Here is a 19,624-nt window from a genome sequence, read left to right as displayed (position 1 = left end):
GAATACCTTGAATTAAAAACTTCCATGTATTTACAGTTTTAGGAATATATATGGTGTTTTTTGTAGGTACGTTTCCTTTTCTTTCTTTTTTTTTTTACATGGACCTTATGCTAAAGTTCTGTTTTTGTGTTTTCCAGAAGAAAGTAAAGCATAAGTCCTTGGAATGCCATGAGTTTGTAAAAATGCTTGGCAGAATATCCATTTATGAATGAAATAACCTTTTAAACTCACCGTTTATATGAATGCATGTAGTGCTCCACAGTTAGAACGTCCAGAAAACCTCATATCAGTAAGTAAGAAAAAAATGAGCTATTGACCGCTTCGATCTAGACTTATGGCTCCGTTAGACCCAGTCTCTCTTTTTCTGACTCACGTTTCATCTATTTCTCCTCTTCTCACTGCCTCTCGTCTCTCTCTCTCTCTCTCTCTCTTCTCGGTTCAGCAAGCAGTGAAAGGTGGAAGAATGGATTTCAAAGGCTATGCCTTTAACCCCACCTCAATATTAGTTTTTATTATTGTTATTGCCAGCGAGCCGCGCTGGTGGCGTCCGGGCCACGGCGTGCAATTCCGTCTGGGCCCTGACTGATAAAAGCTCATATGTTGCCTCTCGCCTGCAGGTCTACATGAGGCAGTGAACACTAAATTTTTGAAGCGATTGGGAGATATATATTTTTTTTCCAGCACACATAGCTTTATGGTAAAGCATGCTGAGACATCCGCTCACACGCTTGAGCTGTCCTCAGTGAAGAAATCCCAGTGAAGCCTGTGTGCTCCTGTCGGGGCCGTATCATGGCCGAGCAGCTGTGAGACAGGTACAGCGGGCCGTGGCAGGTGGAGATGCTTTGTGCCGGCGTCGTGGGTTTCGTCTTGCTGTGGCTGATGAAAATGTCACAGAAAAGCTTTGTGCACTGATGACCAGCGCAGCCGCAGCGAGTTAGGAGCTACTCATCCTTGTGTAAAGAACATCAGCAAAGAACAGCTTTTATTGTGAACTACAGCAGAATTTGTAGTAGTATCTGTCTTGATAAAAACCTTGTGCATGCAGCTTATCTTATAAAGGTCACATCCTACATATATATATACATATATACACACACCAAAAATGGTTCAAATTTGGTTCCATTTTCTCTCTAGTCTTAAGCCAGGAACACTTGATGCAAGTACGCAAATGCAGATTGCGAATTCTTGGCAAATAGAAATATTGTGAAATATTATTACAATTTAAGACAAATTTTCTTTTTGAGTATTTTTTTTAAGTGTAATTTATTTCTGTGATGCGCAGCTGTATTTTCAGCATCATTCCTCTAGTCTTCAGTGTCACATGATCTTCAGAAATCATTCTGATATGATGATTTACTGCTCAATAGATATTTCTGATCATTATCCATATTAAAAACAGTGGTGCTGCTTATTTATTTGTGGAAATCATGGTAATTTATTCTTTGATAAATAACTGATAAATAATTTGAAATCGCAAAATCTTTTGTAACATTATATATGTCCTTACTCCCACTTAGATTAACTTGTTTTCAACCATTTAATGCATCCTTGCTGGAAAGAAAAGAAGAATCCTCCTGACCCCAAACTTTTCAACATTAGTCCCTGTCTTTGAATTAAACCGGTTATTGTACACTGGGGGAGAAAATGGTATAGAAAATGTTTGCACTGAAATTGCAAATGGATTTCACAAAAAATGACAAAGAAATAGCAATTAACACATTGAATTAAACATTATATTTTCCAACAGAAAGAGTGAAATTGTAAAACTTACTCCAATAATCTTTGCTTTATTTGCAAATTAATATAAAAATAAAATACAGAGTACCTTTAAGACATATAAATGTAAATGACCTCTGTTATGATTGGCTGATGCCTCTTCACTTGACAACACTTAAGTCCTGTTCACACCAAAGATGATTATGATGAATAAGACTAATTCCCAAAGTCTACACCACAACTATAATAACTCTATAACACAAATACAATGAAGAGGAATGATATAGATGGAATCACTTTCAGAATTATTATTATTATTTTTTTAATAGCTGATGAATGATAAAAAAAAAATTGGCAGCCAATCATAATTCTGGATTAACTAGCTCGCGCATACAAAGTGTCAGATAACAAATCAGCAGTGTGCACATGTAATGATCAGGACATTATCATCCAATGGTTGTATGGCAATATAGTTATCGCTATAGTTGTCTATCGTTCCTGGTGTGAACGGGAATTTATTTGCAGTATTTATTAGCATTTATTTGCTGTCGGATCCAATATTATGACGCTGTCACGTGTTTGTGCTCTTCAGGTCTGGATCTGAGACAGGCCCAAGTGGTGGCGCTGTCGACCGGCACTAAATGCATTAATGGAGAGTATATCAGTGACCAGGGTCTGGCGGTCAACGATTGTCACGCTGAAATCACCACCAGACGAGCCCTGCTGCGGTTCCTGTACTCCCAGCTAGAGCTACACCTCAGGTAAATGACACACATTTACATTTGATCATTTATACTGTACATAAAGCTTACATCATTATGAGCACTAACCCAAACCTTACCCACTACGCCGGAAAGACAACACTTATTTTATTTATGAGTCTTTTTACCTTGTGAGAACGCTCCCAGTGGGAGGGTTTGTCAAATTTAGCTAACTTCTGGACAAACTTGTACCCAGTGTAAGATGAATTAACCTACACTTACACACACAATGCAGTAACTTCAATGTGTAAACTGTGGTGTTCTGATGCAAAATAGATTGTGTTTTTCAAAGAAACCGCTTTAAAAAAAATGACATAAGGAATGAAAAATAACTGCATGCTAGAGAATATGATGTATAGATGCACAAAAAGTTTCCCCAAAACATTAAAGGGATATTCCGGGTTCAAAACAAGTTAAACTCTGTACGCATGTGAAGCATGCACCACACGTACCACAGAAAAAAATGACTTCAACTTGTCTATCGGTTTGTAAAAAGAAGCTAAATCCAATTTATCTTAATGCACTTACATCGGAAGTCTGGTAGAAAAATGCAGTGTGTATTTTTCTAAAGCACTTATTTTGTCTGCACAAAAGAAATGTGAGTGTTATCTGAGCTGTAAAGATGTATATATTGTCTTCTGAGATTAAACTACTATTCCTGGGCAGATAAGCACAGTAAACAGTGTCTTTGTCCATATCAACCCTTCTTAAAAAGACGTGTTTAACTTTATTGAATAAAGATTTGAAGTACACTGCAAATGCACAAAGTGTTTGTGTGTGTGTGTATATATATATATATACACACACAATTTTTTTTATATAACTATAGTTGCAGATAATATAATATTAATTGAAATAAAAAGGGAAATTGTTAATTAGGTTACACTTTATTTAGTGTCCTTGTTACAGTGTAATTATACATTTAAGTACTGAGTAATATAAATTACATGTACTTAATATATGGTTAGGGTTACGTGCATGTAATTATGCATAATTAAGTGTTATTATAATAGTAAGTACATGTAACAAGTGTCTCAACACCTTAAAATCTAGTGTAACTGTTCATGTTTGTGCAAAAAGGTTGCAAAGAGGTAGGCAAATATATATATATATATAATATGTTGACAGGCAGGTAGGACAGCTTATAATAGGGATCTGATTGGACGAACATTTTATGGTCCTACGACTTTCATAGATGATATAAATACATGAAAATACATTTAGACACTTAACTTAGCGATCACTATCAGATGAGAAGATATTTTCTACCAGCATAACAAAAAAACCTAACTTTTAGCACCTAATCACCCACTTAACTTCCATAGTAGCCTAAGTACATTTATTATAAACTTGATATTTGCTCAATTTTCACTCAAGTCAAAATGATTTACTGCACTAATCAACAGCATGTCACAGATTTTGTCAAGAGAGCTTAACACATATTGAACCTGAAAAGCTTTACTCAAACAACACATTTTCTCAGAGAAGCACATTTCGCAGGCGACTAAGGACTTGGATGTACGTTCCAAAGTGTTCATTCTTCTTTCTTAGGGAAAACACATTATCATATGAGTCTGGTCTGGTGTTGGAGGTATCATTGTGCGGCAGCAAAGACTCTAAATGTCTTCCTCGATGTAGCAGATTGCTGCTTAGAAAAGCCTCCTGTAATGTCATATTTGCATATGCGTCTTCCCAGAGTGCATTATCTGCAGCTAAATGGGTCTGGAGTCTAGTTTGGAAGATAAGTCATTACGTTTGGCAAATAAAATACCACGATGGCCATCGGCACCTTCCTCAGTAGACAGATCTGGTGCACCCTTGACATCGCAGGTCGTTTGCCTAATTAGCATAGCTTAGGTGCCAATTAGCGACGATTATGTTTGCTTATGTAATGCGTTCCCCGTGCACAGTTCACCTCGTGCACTATTCCAAAACGTCCTTTGTAAGATGTCACAGTGAGGCGTTAGTGCTAATTACGGTGATATGTGTAAAAGTGGGGCGGCTCCGCAGGAAACGCCGTGTCCTTCCTACAGCTGACTAGCTACAGATCGTCTGGGTTAAAGAATTACAGCTCGCTGTTGTCTCGGCCATTTGTATTCGCCTTGTTCTGACAGACTAATGATTTGAGATTGTGTACCAGAGAGAGAAAGAGCGCGCAAGAGGGGAATAGTGACAGTGATGGAACTAGCCTTGGTCGTGGCAAGGCCAATATTTGTCTCCTTTGTGTCTTCGGCCCATTATTAGCCTGGAATGTGAGCGCCGAACGCTTTCAGACGGGGTTGTTTCTCATGTCTCCCTTTTCTGTTCTCTCTTCCCGCCTGCGGCCTGCGATCACTCTGAAGCAAAAGGAAAGAAGACTGGGAGCAATCGATCTTCGTACGGCACAAAGATTCCTGTGTGAGACTCCGAGAGAACGTCCTCTTCCACATGTACATCAGTACGTCGCCCTGCGGGGACGCCCGCGTCAACTCGCCGTATGAAATCACCTCCGACTGTAAGAGTCTTCGCTCGTCTGCATCATCTCTTCTGCTCGCTTCGGTTTCTAATACAGACTTTTTGAAGTGTCCAGATGCTACGCACTATATTTGTCAAGTTTGATGGTGTCAGGGGTTTTAAAACTTAATCCTAAAGGAAAATGTTTAAGGAAAATGTATGTATTCATTCATTTATTCAGACAGCAGACAGTTGGTGAAGAAGTTTCACAGCCACCTCCGGACAAAGATTGAATCAGGGGAGGGTACGCTGCCCGTGAAGACCACTGGTCCCTTTCAGACGTGGGACGGAGTCCTTCAAGGAGAACGTCTCATCACCATGTCATGCACTGACAAGATTTCCAGGTCAGGATCAAAAACAGAAACATTTCACATGTTCAAAGATAACGAAGTAATCAAACACGGGTCCCAGCTTTGTTTCTGGATGTTCCCGCTATGAGAATGAACCATCTGATCCCGTGTGTAAAATAAAGTGTTTTGAATTAAAGTCCACATTTATGCCCGTTCCTATTTTACTGATATTTGGAACCGTTTCCCCTTGCTACAGTATTTAAATGCAGGTTTTGCATTCCGTTTTGACACTACATAATGTCTTTGTATTTCTATTTATTCATTTCATTTAGATTTTTAAAAAGGTTTATATATTTGATTTGTGTTTTTTTTTTACCTTTTTTCCTCACAGAGTAGGCTCACCATCCCTAAAGCATGATTTGTGGAGTGCTGGACAGTGTATTGATTTAAGGTTTACCTTTATTAGAGGATTAGTTTTTATGAGGAAGAAATAGCTTCGTTTAAATATGCCGACTTTTAAACAGCATTATAATGGCTGAGGGAAAGGTTGGCGTGATATTTGCCTTGAGGAAGGGAGTTATCCAAACCCATGCTGTTTGGGACTGGCATGATCACCTTTATTGTCTTATGATGATGCCTGTGCTTTGATTAATAATCCTTCCATAATTAGCTTCTGTATGGGATGCGTCACACTGTTAATCTGTGTCCTCATGGGCATTCTCTATTTTGATATGTACCTGCGTTTTATATGTAGACTACAGCTTTGTTTTCATTATATATATATATATATACATATATATATATATATATATATATATATATATATATATATATATATATATATATATATATATATATATGTGTATGTGTGTGTGTGTGTGTGTGTGTGTGTGTGTGTGTGTGTGATTTATATATGTGAAAAACACATTCCATTCAAACTTTAAAACTGGTAGGGTTTATTCAACATTAGAGTAGTTTCTCATCATTAATTGTGTCTCTCTCTTGGGACGTTTGGTCATGTTTTAATGAAGTCTCACTCTACATGATCTTAAGGCCCTCAGAGCTTTTCTGGACGTCAGAAGGACACTGCAGGTGATGTGAGCGGATGGATATTTACCAAGCCATTTTTACTCCAGTTTCAGACATTGTGTTGCTTTCACGTCTCGTTTACACTCATTCCTCACCTTCTATAAATGTGTGAATCACACTGCCCAGAGACATCACACACACTTCCTCGTCTCCAACACACACAGCTGTGTTTGAGCTGGCTGCCATATGCTTGATTTAATTACCTCCATCAGTTGACTTTGTTTGCTTATGTGAGCTTTGACAACCTGAGAAGTGTGATTGTGAACGTTTCTGATTAATTGTACTGTTACACACATTTAAACAGAAGTCAAGGCTGTGATCAGTTAATGTCATGGATTTAGGGTTAATAGGGAGTTAATATTCTGAAAATGTTCTTTGGTGTAGAATGATTCAAATAAGAAGTTTTGCATAAAGAAAGTTGGTTTTAGATCCTTTTCTCCCCCTTTTTTTGGCATCTTTTAAACCAGTGAATCACCCAACCCTGCATGTAATGTGTGGATGTTCGACTGGCCACAGGGACAGAGTCACATTAAGGTGAAGCTCTATCCCCTGGGCCATTAATTTGACCAATCAGATTGCATCGGCCAGGACCACAAGGGTCTGATTCTATCTGGCTAGGTCATGGTGCAGGGTTAAAGTAATTACTTTAGAAAAAAACACACAGAATAAGACAAAATAGAGCATCCATTTTTTTTTGAGTGCCACTCCTTTTCCATTTTATATCCCGTTGAGTTATCCTGCTCTTTTGTTGAGCCCACAACTCCGAGGGGTCGTTGATCAAGGTCACCATCAAGAGCAGGCTAGAAAAGAGGTTTAGAGTCCTTATAGTCCCTTATAGACCAACTCCATTCATCTCCACTGCCCTCAACCAGCTCACCCTCTTTTTCATCCTTAGTCGCACTCATTTTTTTCATCCCTTCATCATCTTCCCTGACCTCACATCATTATCCTCCATCTCACCCTCCCGCGCTCCTCCACTGCCTCCGTTCGGCCACAGGAAAGCATTTCTGTAAATCTTTAGATGGCATAACATTTTATTTATATTAGAACATTATATTTCACACACTTTAAGCTCTTTTATTTTCTAAAGAGGAAAGAAATCAATCGGTTTGTAATGTGTACCGGGACTAAAGCATAAAGGTTTAATACATACACGTATTTGTATTAAACCTTTAGGCTTTATGCTAGGTACACATTACAAACCGATTGATTTCTTTCCTCTTTAGAAAATAAAAGAGCTTAAAGTGTGTGAAATATAATGTTGACAGTGCCACTGTGCTCAACAAGGCAGCCTAAATGATGTAAGAGCAACGTGCTGCTCCGTGGTGTAGTAGGCCCTGCTGGGTTGCATCGAAAGAATGTGATCTTGTATCGACGATAGCCAGAGATATTGTCAAAAACATCAATTATTTGCAATATTGAGAGGATTTGGCATTTGCAATTAATGTAGCCTAGGCCCGTTACATTCTTATTTTTATTAAGCTTATTACTACTATGAAGTTAATTTAATTAAATAAAAATTACACATAATCTGTCCCACAATATTACGGCATAACTGACATGCTGCGAGAAGCGAAATATTAGGCTATTTACTCAATAATAATTTTAAAAAAGTATATTATACAACAATTTATAGGCCTATAATTAAATTATTAACATTGCAGTCATCAAAAAAAAAAAGTTAAATAATAAGCTTATCAACGACTTTCAAAAACAACCTGTTTAACACAAAATATGTTTCTTCTCATTTTTTTAAATATTTCTCATTTAAGAGAAATATTAAGGGAATAAATTTAAACCGAATATGCGGCGTCAGATGCCAAAAGCTCATTCCATTTTTACTTTCACTTTCGAATTGACTGAGATTGACATTCACCGGCATTACTCTTGTGCCATGTTTGCAGGTTTTATGTGATATCTATTGGCTCGCCTTCATGACTTGTAACAGAAATATTGCAAAGTAAGCAACTACCAATCATATCAAAAAAATATACAGAACCGTGACACCACTGTTCTATCGAACTGAATCATTACACCCCTAATATATATATATATACAACCCGAATTCCGGAAAAGTTGGGACGTTTTTTAAATTTTAATAAAATGAAAACTAAAGGAATTCCAAATCACATGAGCCAATATTATATTCACAATAGATCATAGATAACGTAGCAAATGTTTAAAGTGAGAAATTTTACACTTTTATCCACTTAATTAGCTCATTTAAAATGTAATGCCTGCTACAGGTCTCAAAAAAGTTGGCACGGGGGCAACAAATGGCTAAAAAAGCAAGCCGTTTTGAAAAGATTCAGCTGGGAGAACATCTAGTGATTAATTAAGTTAATTGATATCAGGTCTGTAACATGATTAGCTATAAAAGCTTTGTCTTAGAGAAGCAGAGTCTCTCAGAAGTAAAGATGGGCAGAGGCTCTCCAATCTGTGAAAGACTGCGTAAAAAAATTGTGGAAAACTTTAAAAACAATGTTCCCCAACGTCAAATTGCAAAGGCTTTGCAAATCTCATCATCTACAGTGCATAACATCATCAAAAGATTCAGAGAAACTGGAGAAATCTCTGTGCGTAAGGGACAAGGCCGGAGACCTTTATTGGATGCCCGTGGTCTTCGGGCTCTCAGACGACACTGCATCACTCATCGGCATGATTGTGTCAATGACATTACTAAATGGGCCCAGGAATACTTTCAGAAACCACTGTCGGTAAACACAATCCGCCGTGCCATCATCAGATGCCAACTAAAGCTCTATCATGCAAAAAGGAAGCCATATGTGAACATGGTCCAGAAGCGCCATCGTGTCCTGTGGGCCAAGGCTCATTTAAAATGGACTATTTCAAAGTGGAATAGTGTTTTATGGTCAGACGAGTCCAAATTTGACATTCTTGTTGGAAATCACGGACGGCGTGTCCTCCGGGCTAAAGAGGAGGGAGACCTTCCAGCATGTTATCAGCGTTCAGTTCAAAAGCCAGCATCTCTGATGGTATGGGGGTGCATAAGTGCATACGGTATGGGCAGCTTGCATGTTTTGGAAGGCTCTGTGAATGCTGAAAGGTATATAAAGGTTTTAGAGCAACATATGCTTCCCTCCAAACAACGTCTATTTCAGGGAAGGCCTTGTTTATTTCAGCAGGACAATGCAAAACCACATACTGCAGCTATAACAACAGCATGGCTTCGTCGTAGAAGAGTCCGGGTGCTAACCTGGCCTGCCTGCAGTCCAGATCTTTCACCTATAGAGAACATTTGGTGCATCATTAAACGAAAAATACGTCAAAGACGACCACGAACTCTTCAGCAGCTGGAAATCTATATAAGGCAAGAATGGGACCAAATTCCAACAGCAAAACTCCAGCAACTCATAGCCTCAATGCCCAGACGTCTTCAAACTGTTTTGAAAAGAAAAGGAGATGCTACACCATGGTAAACATGGCCCGTCCCAACTATTTTGAGACCTGTAGCAGAAATCAAAATTGAAATGAGCTCATTTTGTGCATAAAATTGTAAACTTTCTCAGTTTAAACATTTGCTATGTTATCTATGTTCTATTGTGAATAAAATATTGGCTCATGTGATTTGGAAAGTCTTTTAGTTTTCATTTTATTAAAATTTAAAAAACGTCCCAACTTTTCCGGAATTCGGGTTGTATGTATATATATTCAATTGTGTTTATAAAGTTTAATGCCTCTTGCAGAATATGCAAAATGTTAATAATTTTAACATTCAAAATGTTAACATAACAAGGGGGGATCATTAAATTGCATGTTATTGTTTATTTAATACTGTCCTGAATCAGCTATTTCACATAACAGATGTTTATATATTCAAAAGAAGTAGACAAAATAATAACTGAATTAATAAAAATGACACCGTTCAAAAGTTTGCACACCCTTCTTAATACTGTGTGTCATTTCTTGGGTGATCCACGACACTCTTTCTGTTTTGTGTTAGTTGTTCATGAGTCCCTTGTTGGTCCTGAGCAGTTCAACTCCCTTTTGTTCTTCTGAAAAATCCTCCAGCTACTGCACGTTCTTTGGATTTCCAATATTTTCTGCATTTTTTTAACCCTTTCCAACATTGACTATGATTTTTGTGATCCATCTTTTCACATGGAGGATAGTTGAGGGACTCTTGCATCACTATTATAAGGTAAAAATGTGATGCTCAAGAAGGCCACACAATGCATCAGAGGGTGTAAACTTTTAATAAATATTATTCTGTACTCTCTAAAATATTAAATAAAATTATGAAATGTTATTTGTCATATTTTATGTATCATTATGGTGTTTGAGTAAGATTAGGTAATTCCCCTGACTGATTTCTGAGTCTGGATTCGATACAGAAAGCTTCCTAGTTTTGCAGAGTTTTGATAGATAGGCGTTGTTATTGTTCGACAGTAAGGTATGCCGAGCTGATTGAGTGGAGTGGATGTTTAATTAAGTTGATAAGTGCTTTAATTGAAGGCATAAATGGCATGCCTGTGAATATGATCCGTCATATTCCATTTGAGTTTTATGTAGATGAACACATTACTTTAATGGCCTGCCGTTTTACAGCACTGGAGGGGGTGCTGGGAGAGAGCGAGATGGGGGGTGAGGGAGGTTAGGAGGAGTACGAGGGAGGCTCCCACCGTTACATTTCTACAGCAGCCAGATGGCTTTTCTTGCAAGAGAATTAAAAGATGTTTCTAATTCACAGCGTTGCCTCCTGGGTAAATTAATATTGCAAGGCCGAATCATTTCTATTTTGGCAGAAAGGGAGAGAATAAAAAAATCATTTAGTCTGGATAAGCAGGAGATTCCACAAGCAGATTGTTGCTCAGGTAAACGGATCCATATTTGAGATGCTGGGTTGCAGCTCTTGAACAGCGGTCCATGTTAATTGACTGCTTGCGAAAGCAAAAACTATAATGGCTTATTATTCATGAACAGAGAGAGAGAGGAGCCTGCAATCATTACCGGCATGATAAAGAGGCATTAATTAAGCAAAAGAACAATGATGTAAAAATTAGCTGCTTAATATTTTTTTTAAGTGATTGCGCTTTTCATAAATACGTAAGCTTACAGTCTGAGGTTGAAACAAAATGTTTATTTTGTATGGTGAGATCCTGCATTCTGAATTTAGCTTGTGATCAAAAGCAATTTTATCTATCTATCTATCTTTAACTTTAAATGCGGTGTATATACTAAATGTAGTTATTTCAAATGTTTTGTCCATTTTAAAACAAGGCTGTCTGATGCACATTGCACTCTAAACAGGTACAAACTGGCTGAGATCACAGGCTTCAATCTGTTTGTTTTAACAACTTCCACATTGGTTGGGTTAATACAAAGCACTTTTAAAGAATAAATAGTCACTAGCAATCACATATTTATTCAGGGAAATGTGGTTTGCGAGTGTCGATCACAAGCAGTCTTCCTGGTTAAAGTTGCGGTCACTGTTAACAAATATGCGTGGGCAAATATTTATAATTTTCATAGGAATTCCACTTAATCTGGAATTCCTATGAAAATGACTCTATTATGGCATTTTTAAGGTTCCTAATATTGTTTTGGGATCCTCATATGACAGGTTTGCATGCATGCAAGGTCAAAAAGTACTTTAGGTTTCTCAATATATGCATTTGATATCACCTAATTTTCCAGCGATTCGTAAGCGATTCATTCAAAGAAATTCTAAGATTCACTCTCTCTAAAAACATCCTTTCTGTGAGCCTACTCCTGCTCTGATTGGTCAGATGGCCCAGTCTGCTGTGATTGGTCTACTGCGTACAGCGCATGTCGGAAAAGATGTGCCCAATTGCCATAGTTCTGTAGTTTAAATGCCTAATAGAAAATATAAAAATCTATTATTTATCATATTTACAGGTTTTGATTCAGTTGAGCCAGCTAGTCTAAATAAACTGGGGACTGAGCCATCTTTCAGGAGAAAGTGTTTTGTGAATCCCATGTTGAACTCCCCAAGATTAGAGAAGCGGTTGTCAGTTCAACACAAAAAAGATTGGTGTTGTACTGCTGTGGTACAGTGGAAAAATGCATTCTAACCACCGATTCTTGCAGCCTCATTTTAAGAAGTGAATATAAAACAAATTGACTTTCACATCGTAGGATAAAGCGTCTTCTTGACATGAGGTTATTCACATGAACAAGCTACAGTGTTTAAGGGTGGGTCAAATTGTTCACAGCTAGCCAACGTAGATCATATGTAACCATCACGGAAGTGGGATTCGAATTACTGACGACTCGTTTAGGCTGTTCAGAGTTGATTCTTTATTTTGGGACACAATAACTTTATCATGCACTTTCGGTTTTACAACTTTGCAGAACATTTACATTCATATACAGCTACATTACACACTACATGAAAGGCAATATTCGAAATGGCATAATAGGGACACTTTAAATGGGTGGTTTATGGCCAGAATCTTGCCATAAACACACATTCTGTGTGAGCTGTGCTTCATACATCGTGTCCATGCAATTCCGCTGAAATTTCTCTGTGACCGAACCTAAAATAGGCTGTCCATGGATAGAATATTGCCCATTTGCCAAAAGTCTAGGATGAGACTACACCTTTCTTAACCCCTCTACACTCTCTACAGGTGGAATGTGCTCGGCCTACAGGGGGCATTGCTTAGTCATTTTGTGGAGCCGGTGTATCTGTACAGCCTGACAGTGGGCACCCTAAGACACACGGGTCACTTCTCCAGGATGATGAACCACAGGTTGGAGAGAGTCGGTCCTCTGCCAACCTGCTACCACCGTAACCAGCCTCTACTGAGCGGTATGTCCTTTAAACCCTTTTCATTTTCATCTTCTAAATGTTAGCTAGATTCTAGCCAGGCTTTTTTTTTTGGTCCCTGTTGACCAGTAGATCCCTGTGTAACTGGTCTTACTCACACCTCTCCATGTGGGATTCTAATCATCATCAAACAGCATGGGAGGCTAAAGATGGTGTGAAAGTTATAGAGGCTTAGTAGTAAGAGCTGTGCTTGTAAACCTCACTCCCTAGCCTTAAGATGCTCATTAGCGACTTGATGGCACACCATGCCAGTTGACTCTGGTTTGAATACGTAGGACCAGTTTCACTAGCAAACACTAGGTTGTGGGTTTGAATCCAAGGGAAAACTCAAATTAATAAAATATATGTCTTTGAAGCACAGTTAAACCTAAGACCATGCCAATGCTTTAGCAGACTTGACCTTATGCGCATGGAGGACACTCTGTCTCGCTCCATCACTTTGTTAAACTGCTCTCCTGGGCCTCAGTATGGCAGACGGACTGCTCTATTGGATCTACCCATCCTCCAAATCAATCTCATCAAACACCTTATCACTGCCATTGAATAAGACAGCGATCCATTCACTCTTCCTCTCACACCCAGTGGGCCACACATCTCCGGCACGGCCCTTTTGACCACCATTGATGAGCTTCTCTTCCTTTGTCTGGATTCTCTTGTTGGGGAAAATGGGCTGGTTATTTTAGGAATCGCCATCATAAAGGGTGCAGAGTTCCCAGGAAGAGGCCGAGATCTCCTATCGTAAGGGAAGCAAATGACCCCTTCAGTCAGGAAGCCAAAATGAGGCTCTCCTCGGTAGTCAAACCTGAGCTTAACTCTAAGATTAGCACAGCAGACATATTATCTTAAACACAGCATTGCATTTAGTGTTTTAGCAGCATTTTTGTGTAAAATACTCTGCATGATGTATAGACAACATCATTAGTGACAGTAAATGAAGACAGCTTGAGGGAAAATAAGAATGACTGGTATTCCCTTCAAACTTTTTCTGTGACTCATTATTTGTATATTATCGAATCATTATTTAGTTTCACTTATGCACAAGGGAGGTCATTAAATTGTGTTTTACTAAAATGCAGGTTGCAAATGTTAGATCAAAGCGCCAAACAACAGCATGTTTACAAATAAGGTATATTTAATAAATGTGTGAATATGAAGGTGCTTAAAGGTTGAGAAATTTCATTTACATTATGTACACACACACATTACATGAGATGAAAACTCTGGACATATTTGTCTTCAAGATAAAAAGTTTTATTCTACATGGAGAACAGAATGAGTATGAGTGAAAAATAAAGGCTGGTGCAAGCTACATGTATGTGAAAGCCAGCTCAAACAATGCATGGAAATCCTTTAGACTGAATTCATCAATGTATTGACTGTATTCAAGGAAGTAAAGGAACAAAACAAAAGACAAACAGCTTTGCGAAACAGCCAACTTCATACATCCAGGCCAGTAGGTGTCAGAATATAGAGTCAAGAACTACTCAAATAAAGAAAAGATTACTGATAAACAGAACTTACTGAGCACACCTTTAATTAGCTTAACCAAATAACATAACTATCTTAGGCAGTAAGACTTTCATTATCAACCATTTTTAATAGTATAATGCTAGTCAGTCTGCTTCACCAGCTCAGTATTTGCCAGCATAAACCAGATTGAAACTAGCAATTGGACAAATGTTTCAAAGAGAAATGGTTCTCTTTGTTAGCAAAGTTCAGACTGTGTATGACTTTACTGAGGATATCCTTTAAATACAGGTCACATGCTTTAGCACATCACTTTTAGAAGATATGAAGTGGCACTTAAGAGTAGCCGCATGTCAAACACAGTGATCACATTTAGCAGCATCTTGTGTAAAATACTCTGGATGATGGATCGACAACAGCATTGGGACTGACAGTAAATGATGAAGCCTGCTTGAGGTAAAATATAAATTAAATGCTCTATTACTGACATATAGGGATAAACCAAATGCAAAGTATGAAATGACACTGTGAATGAGCAAGGGCTTGAGAAAGCAGCTGCAGTTACGGCATAAAAGGATGTGCACATTATAATAGGAGACTATTTATTCCACCCGTTTAGATGCACTGAATAGAATATCTGAGATTTGCTGGAGGATTAAAGGAATAGTTCAACCAAAAATGAAAATGCTGTCATTTACCAAATGCGTATGACTTTCTTTCGGCTCTTAATGCATTGTTTCTTTCTGGAGCATCAGTGAATGTTTGAACCTTTTTTAATAGTGGTGTTTGAGTCCCTCAATTGTCCTCAGTGTGAAAATATGGATCTGAAAATCATACAGTCACTGCTGGAAAGGGTTCAAAAGATGCAAAAGATGCTGGAAACTTTTGAATGGGGTTACGTTAATAAATTCGGCTACTATTTTTGTCTTGTGGACTAAAAGTAAACATTTATGTAAAATATCTTACACAGGACATGAAAAAAAAAAATAACACGCGTTTTGTATGATCTCTCTTATTTTGTTAAAATTATTAGGGGTTCCCTGCAGGGGGTTCCCAAACTTTCGCATGCCACTTTATAACAACACTACTGCACTAAAACGTCATTGTGTCTCACATATAGCATTCACAAGTCAGCAGTACAGTACATGGGCATGCTATGATACTCTCCACTTTAAGAAAGAAAGAATGCCATGCTAATTGGTGTAGCGATGCGGCAATGATTGAGGAGCCCGAGAGATCCTTTGTGCCTGGAACCAGTGTTTACCTCAAAGATAGGCACAGACGACACACAGACATGCTCGCCTGCTAATGAAACACTTCAGCAATCACATGCTAAATAGAACCTCCCTCGAGTGCTTTCTTACCAGTCTTGCTCTCTTTCACTCCCTCTCTTTTCTCCTATACACAGGCCTGAGCAACAGCGACTGCAGGCAGCAGGGGAAGTCCGTGTGTTACAGTGTCAATTGGACGGCAGGTGACACCCAACTGGAAGTGCTCAACGCTTCTACTGGGAAGAGAAGAGACTCCGGGGATCCGTCCAGACTTTGCAAGCATGTGCTTTTTACACGTTGGATCAGACTCTATCGCAAGGTGAGCTCACCTTGGCATGCTGGAATAGAATTTCAATACTTCCATACTATAAAACAGGCGAAATACGGAACACAAAAACATAGTATTCGAAAAACATAACCAGATGACCTACCACTTCCGCTGAGATTCTGGAATGTGCAGTTGATCGACACTTTACTGAACTGATTTATGAAAGGCAGTGAAATGACACAGCTGGCACTGGTACCACAGGTCACATGACAGTAACAACACAGTGGATGTAGTGTGTCTGAATTTCATTCATGCAACCCATATTTATACAGTACGACTGTATATAGAACATACCTTTAATGGTCATAAAGTTAAAATTCAAATGTAGTAACTATTCTGACAACATTTAATTTTGTACACACTGATAGTGCTTACATCTTAAACTGTTAGATGACTTGACATAAATGCATAACACAAACTACATTTCATGTGTGAAAACAATTCATAACAAAATAGAGTATGGCGAATTCTGCCAACAATACCAAGCCAAGGGTCACTCATCTATCTATCTATCTATCTATCTATCTATCTATCTATCTAATATATAGAATCTCTCTCTCTCTATATATATGTGTGTGTGTGTGTGTGTGTGTGTGTGTGTGTGTATGTTATTATTATAACAATTATTATATTATTTTTGCTTTTGTTAAAATGACTACAAGAACAAACAAAAAATCTGGTTCTTGAGTGACCGGTTGCTGGAGGGCAGGGATCATTGTCCCGTCCTCACCCTAGTGCACATGTCATCAGAGAAGAGTTCATTGCGAGGGGGAGGTGAATTTAATCATCAGTATTCATTTCATGGTGACTTAAGTCCTGTTCACACTTGATACACAACAATAAATCTGAAGTCACTGTGCTTTTGATATACTGCCTGCTCACCATAGTAGTATGTCTGGACACCAGGGATGCTATAACATGGGAAAATTGTTTAGCGTCAGCTTAGAAAGCCCCTGCTGGCCACTGTATCTTTAGAGTTCACTTACTGGAAGGTTAGGGATCTTGATCAAGGTCACAGTCAATGGACCCTTGCAGAGTTGAAACTTAGGACCTTTCAATTACCAACCCAGTTCCAGTGGCATTTCCTCAGGTCAATATAAAGAACTAGTTGAGGATGAATAATTCTGTTTTTATTAACCACAACAGACAGCTCCCATTTGCTATGAGATGCGGGAAAAAAAAGTGTAGGGCAGAATTAGGCCCTCATCATGAAAATGTATGGGAGAGATGCCGGCTGCTGTACCAAATGCTGGCAGTTAAAGTCTAATGACTGTGGAAATGGTAATCATCTTGAAAAGCACTTGAGCGGCCTCCCAAGGCAAATGCTCAGCGCTCGCAGTAAGGGACGCAAGAGCACACACGCTAATCTCCAAAGAAACTTTTCTTTTCTCCGAGCCCCTCTGTTCACCGTTCCCTCTTTTTGCTCACACTGTTTTTTCGTGTGAGTGTGCGACAAAGAAATGCACAGAGAATGTTCAATTGCTTGTGAAATTTAAATGGAGAGATTACACAGCTGCTCAAACGCCACGTTTGTGCCGGCTCATTCGTTTTGTTTTGCACTCTCACCATCTCTTCTGTCTGTCCCATCCCTCTCTCCTTCATTCTTTCTTTTGTTTCCTCTCTCTATAGCTGGTGGTCCGTGGGGCGAGTGGTACGCCGCTGTACTGTGAAGCGAAACAGGCGGCCGGCACCTACCAGACTGTGAAGCTGCAGTGGTTGAAGGGTCTACAGGAAGCAGGATTAGGGACCTGGGTCAGAAAACCTCCCGAGCAGGAAAACTTCACTGTATGAGTGCAGAAACCTGACCTCGTCACCAAATCCACCTTCACCTTGCAACCAGTCGCCACAGAAGCCCTATATTTCACCCCTAAAGTCAAAAACATCCCACTGCCAACAAATCTCCACAGGGAGATGATAGGAGTCATGACTAAGTGGTAAACCTTGTTCTGTCAAAGTCTCGCAAAATGTTGCTACCAAGGAAAGGATGAGGTACGGAAGAATTTTGTACCTTTATGGCTTCTGTAGGGAGGGGTACAGTTAGGAATGGCTATTTTTTTCCTGACCAGTAAAGTGCAAACTGCCACGCAGCTGATTCTATAGATTTCATTGGTCATGACAGTCACAATGCTGAATACTAACCCCTAACCTGAACCTGAGTTACTTAGCTTTGGAAGCGCATCCCCAATAGATAGCATTACTGTTTGTTGCAATTAAATCCCTGCCAAAAGTCTGGACTTTTAGTAAGGTTGACTAAATGACATAGACTAAGGGGAGGGATTTGCGCTTAACTGATATAGGAAAAAAAAAAACATTGTGTATGTTAAATGTTTCTACATTATAAAAGATCCTATACCTTTCCTCAAAATTCTATTAAAACCGAGAGCAATAGTGCACCACCTTGTTCTAGCTAGTTAAAAAATGTTTCCCAACCAACAAGTGCTATGCTAAGCTACAAGGTTTGGCTACGAACAAATTCAACACAAAATGATTTTCTAGCATTTCTAATCAGGCTCAGAATTGAATAACCAAAAAGTTGTTTCCAATGGAATTGCTTTTGTGTCCAAAGAAGATAGGATCTTACAGGAGATTGAAAGCAATGGCTGCCACTGCTAGGGTTGTCAAATGTTCCGTATAATATGGAATCGTTACATATTTAAGGCATCAAATAAGCTTGTCCCATAATCGCAGGCATATGCCGTAAGACCTAGACCATATGTATAACAAATTTCACAATTGATAATTAACTTTCTTTTTGCACAAATCATTGTTTGAATTGCATTCATAGCATTTGTGCAAGGCTTTAAGACTTAGCAAAATCAGGATGTGCAAGCGGGAGCGACTAGACAAAAAAGGATTCTGCTGAGTTAGATGTGTTCCTGGGTCAACATATTTTGTTGACCCTGGAACAACATTTTACTCCAAAAATATATTCTTAACCATATCCCTACACCTAAACCTAACCCTAACCATGAGTAATCCCTAAAATTAAGGGAAATGATAGATGAATGACACTGCCTCCCGCTTCACATCTAAAGGCAATTCCGTTTCAACGTCCACGTTTTGATTTCGGCAAATCAGTACTGACAAATGCAAACAATGTGATCATTGATCATAAGAACTAGGGGTGCACCGAAATTTCGGCCGCCGAAAATTTTCCGCCGAAATGGCATTATCGGTTTCGGGCCGAAATAAAAAAAAACAGCCGAAAACGTAAACCGAAAATGAATGTCACCCACCCCTCCCATCCGTGAGCAAGCGCTTAGGTTTCACTCACGGTCGAGCTGTTATCACGCGTCTGCCTATCAAAGATTAAGCATGTCAAAAGGGCTGTCACAATCAAAAAAAGCTTGTCACAAAAGCTGCACAATCGATCGGACCAACCAACAAAAGTTTCG

At 38.8% G+C, this 19,624-nt stretch overlaps 1 protein-coding gene across 1 annotated transcript in view; it reads left to right on the top strand.

The window, feature by feature from the left end:
* adarb2 (adenosine deaminase RNA specific B2 (inactive)) overlaps nucleotides 1-18,450 on the top strand; it is a 157,109-nt gene extending 138,659 nt beyond the window's left edge. The window contains exons 5-10 of the mRNA XM_059524286.1: nucleotides 2,309-2,477; nucleotides 4,820-4,977; nucleotides 5,152-5,314; nucleotides 12,964-13,145; nucleotides 16,039-16,220; nucleotides 17,859-18,450. Coding sequence (XP_059380269.1) covers nucleotides 2,309-2,477; nucleotides 4,820-4,977; nucleotides 5,152-5,314; nucleotides 12,964-13,145; nucleotides 16,039-16,220; nucleotides 17,859-18,020 — 1,016 coding nt within the window. The 3' untranslated portion in view covers nucleotides 18,021-18,450. The remainder of the gene's footprint in view (nucleotides 1-2,308; nucleotides 2,478-4,819; nucleotides 4,978-5,151; nucleotides 5,315-12,963; nucleotides 13,146-16,038; nucleotides 16,221-17,858) is intronic.
* Nucleotides 18,451-19,624: the final 1,174 nt, after the last annotated feature.

The sequence above is a fragment of the Carassius carassius genome, chromosome 35 (assembly GCF_963082965.1).
Source record: "Carassius carassius chromosome 35, fCarCar2.1, whole genome shotgun sequence".
NCBI classification, from domain to species: Eukaryota; Metazoa; Chordata; class Actinopteri; order Cypriniformes; family Cyprinidae; genus Carassius; species Carassius carassius.
The sequence above is the reverse complement of the archived record's forward strand: the minus strand, read 5'-3'. Positions and strand labels throughout refer to the sequence as shown.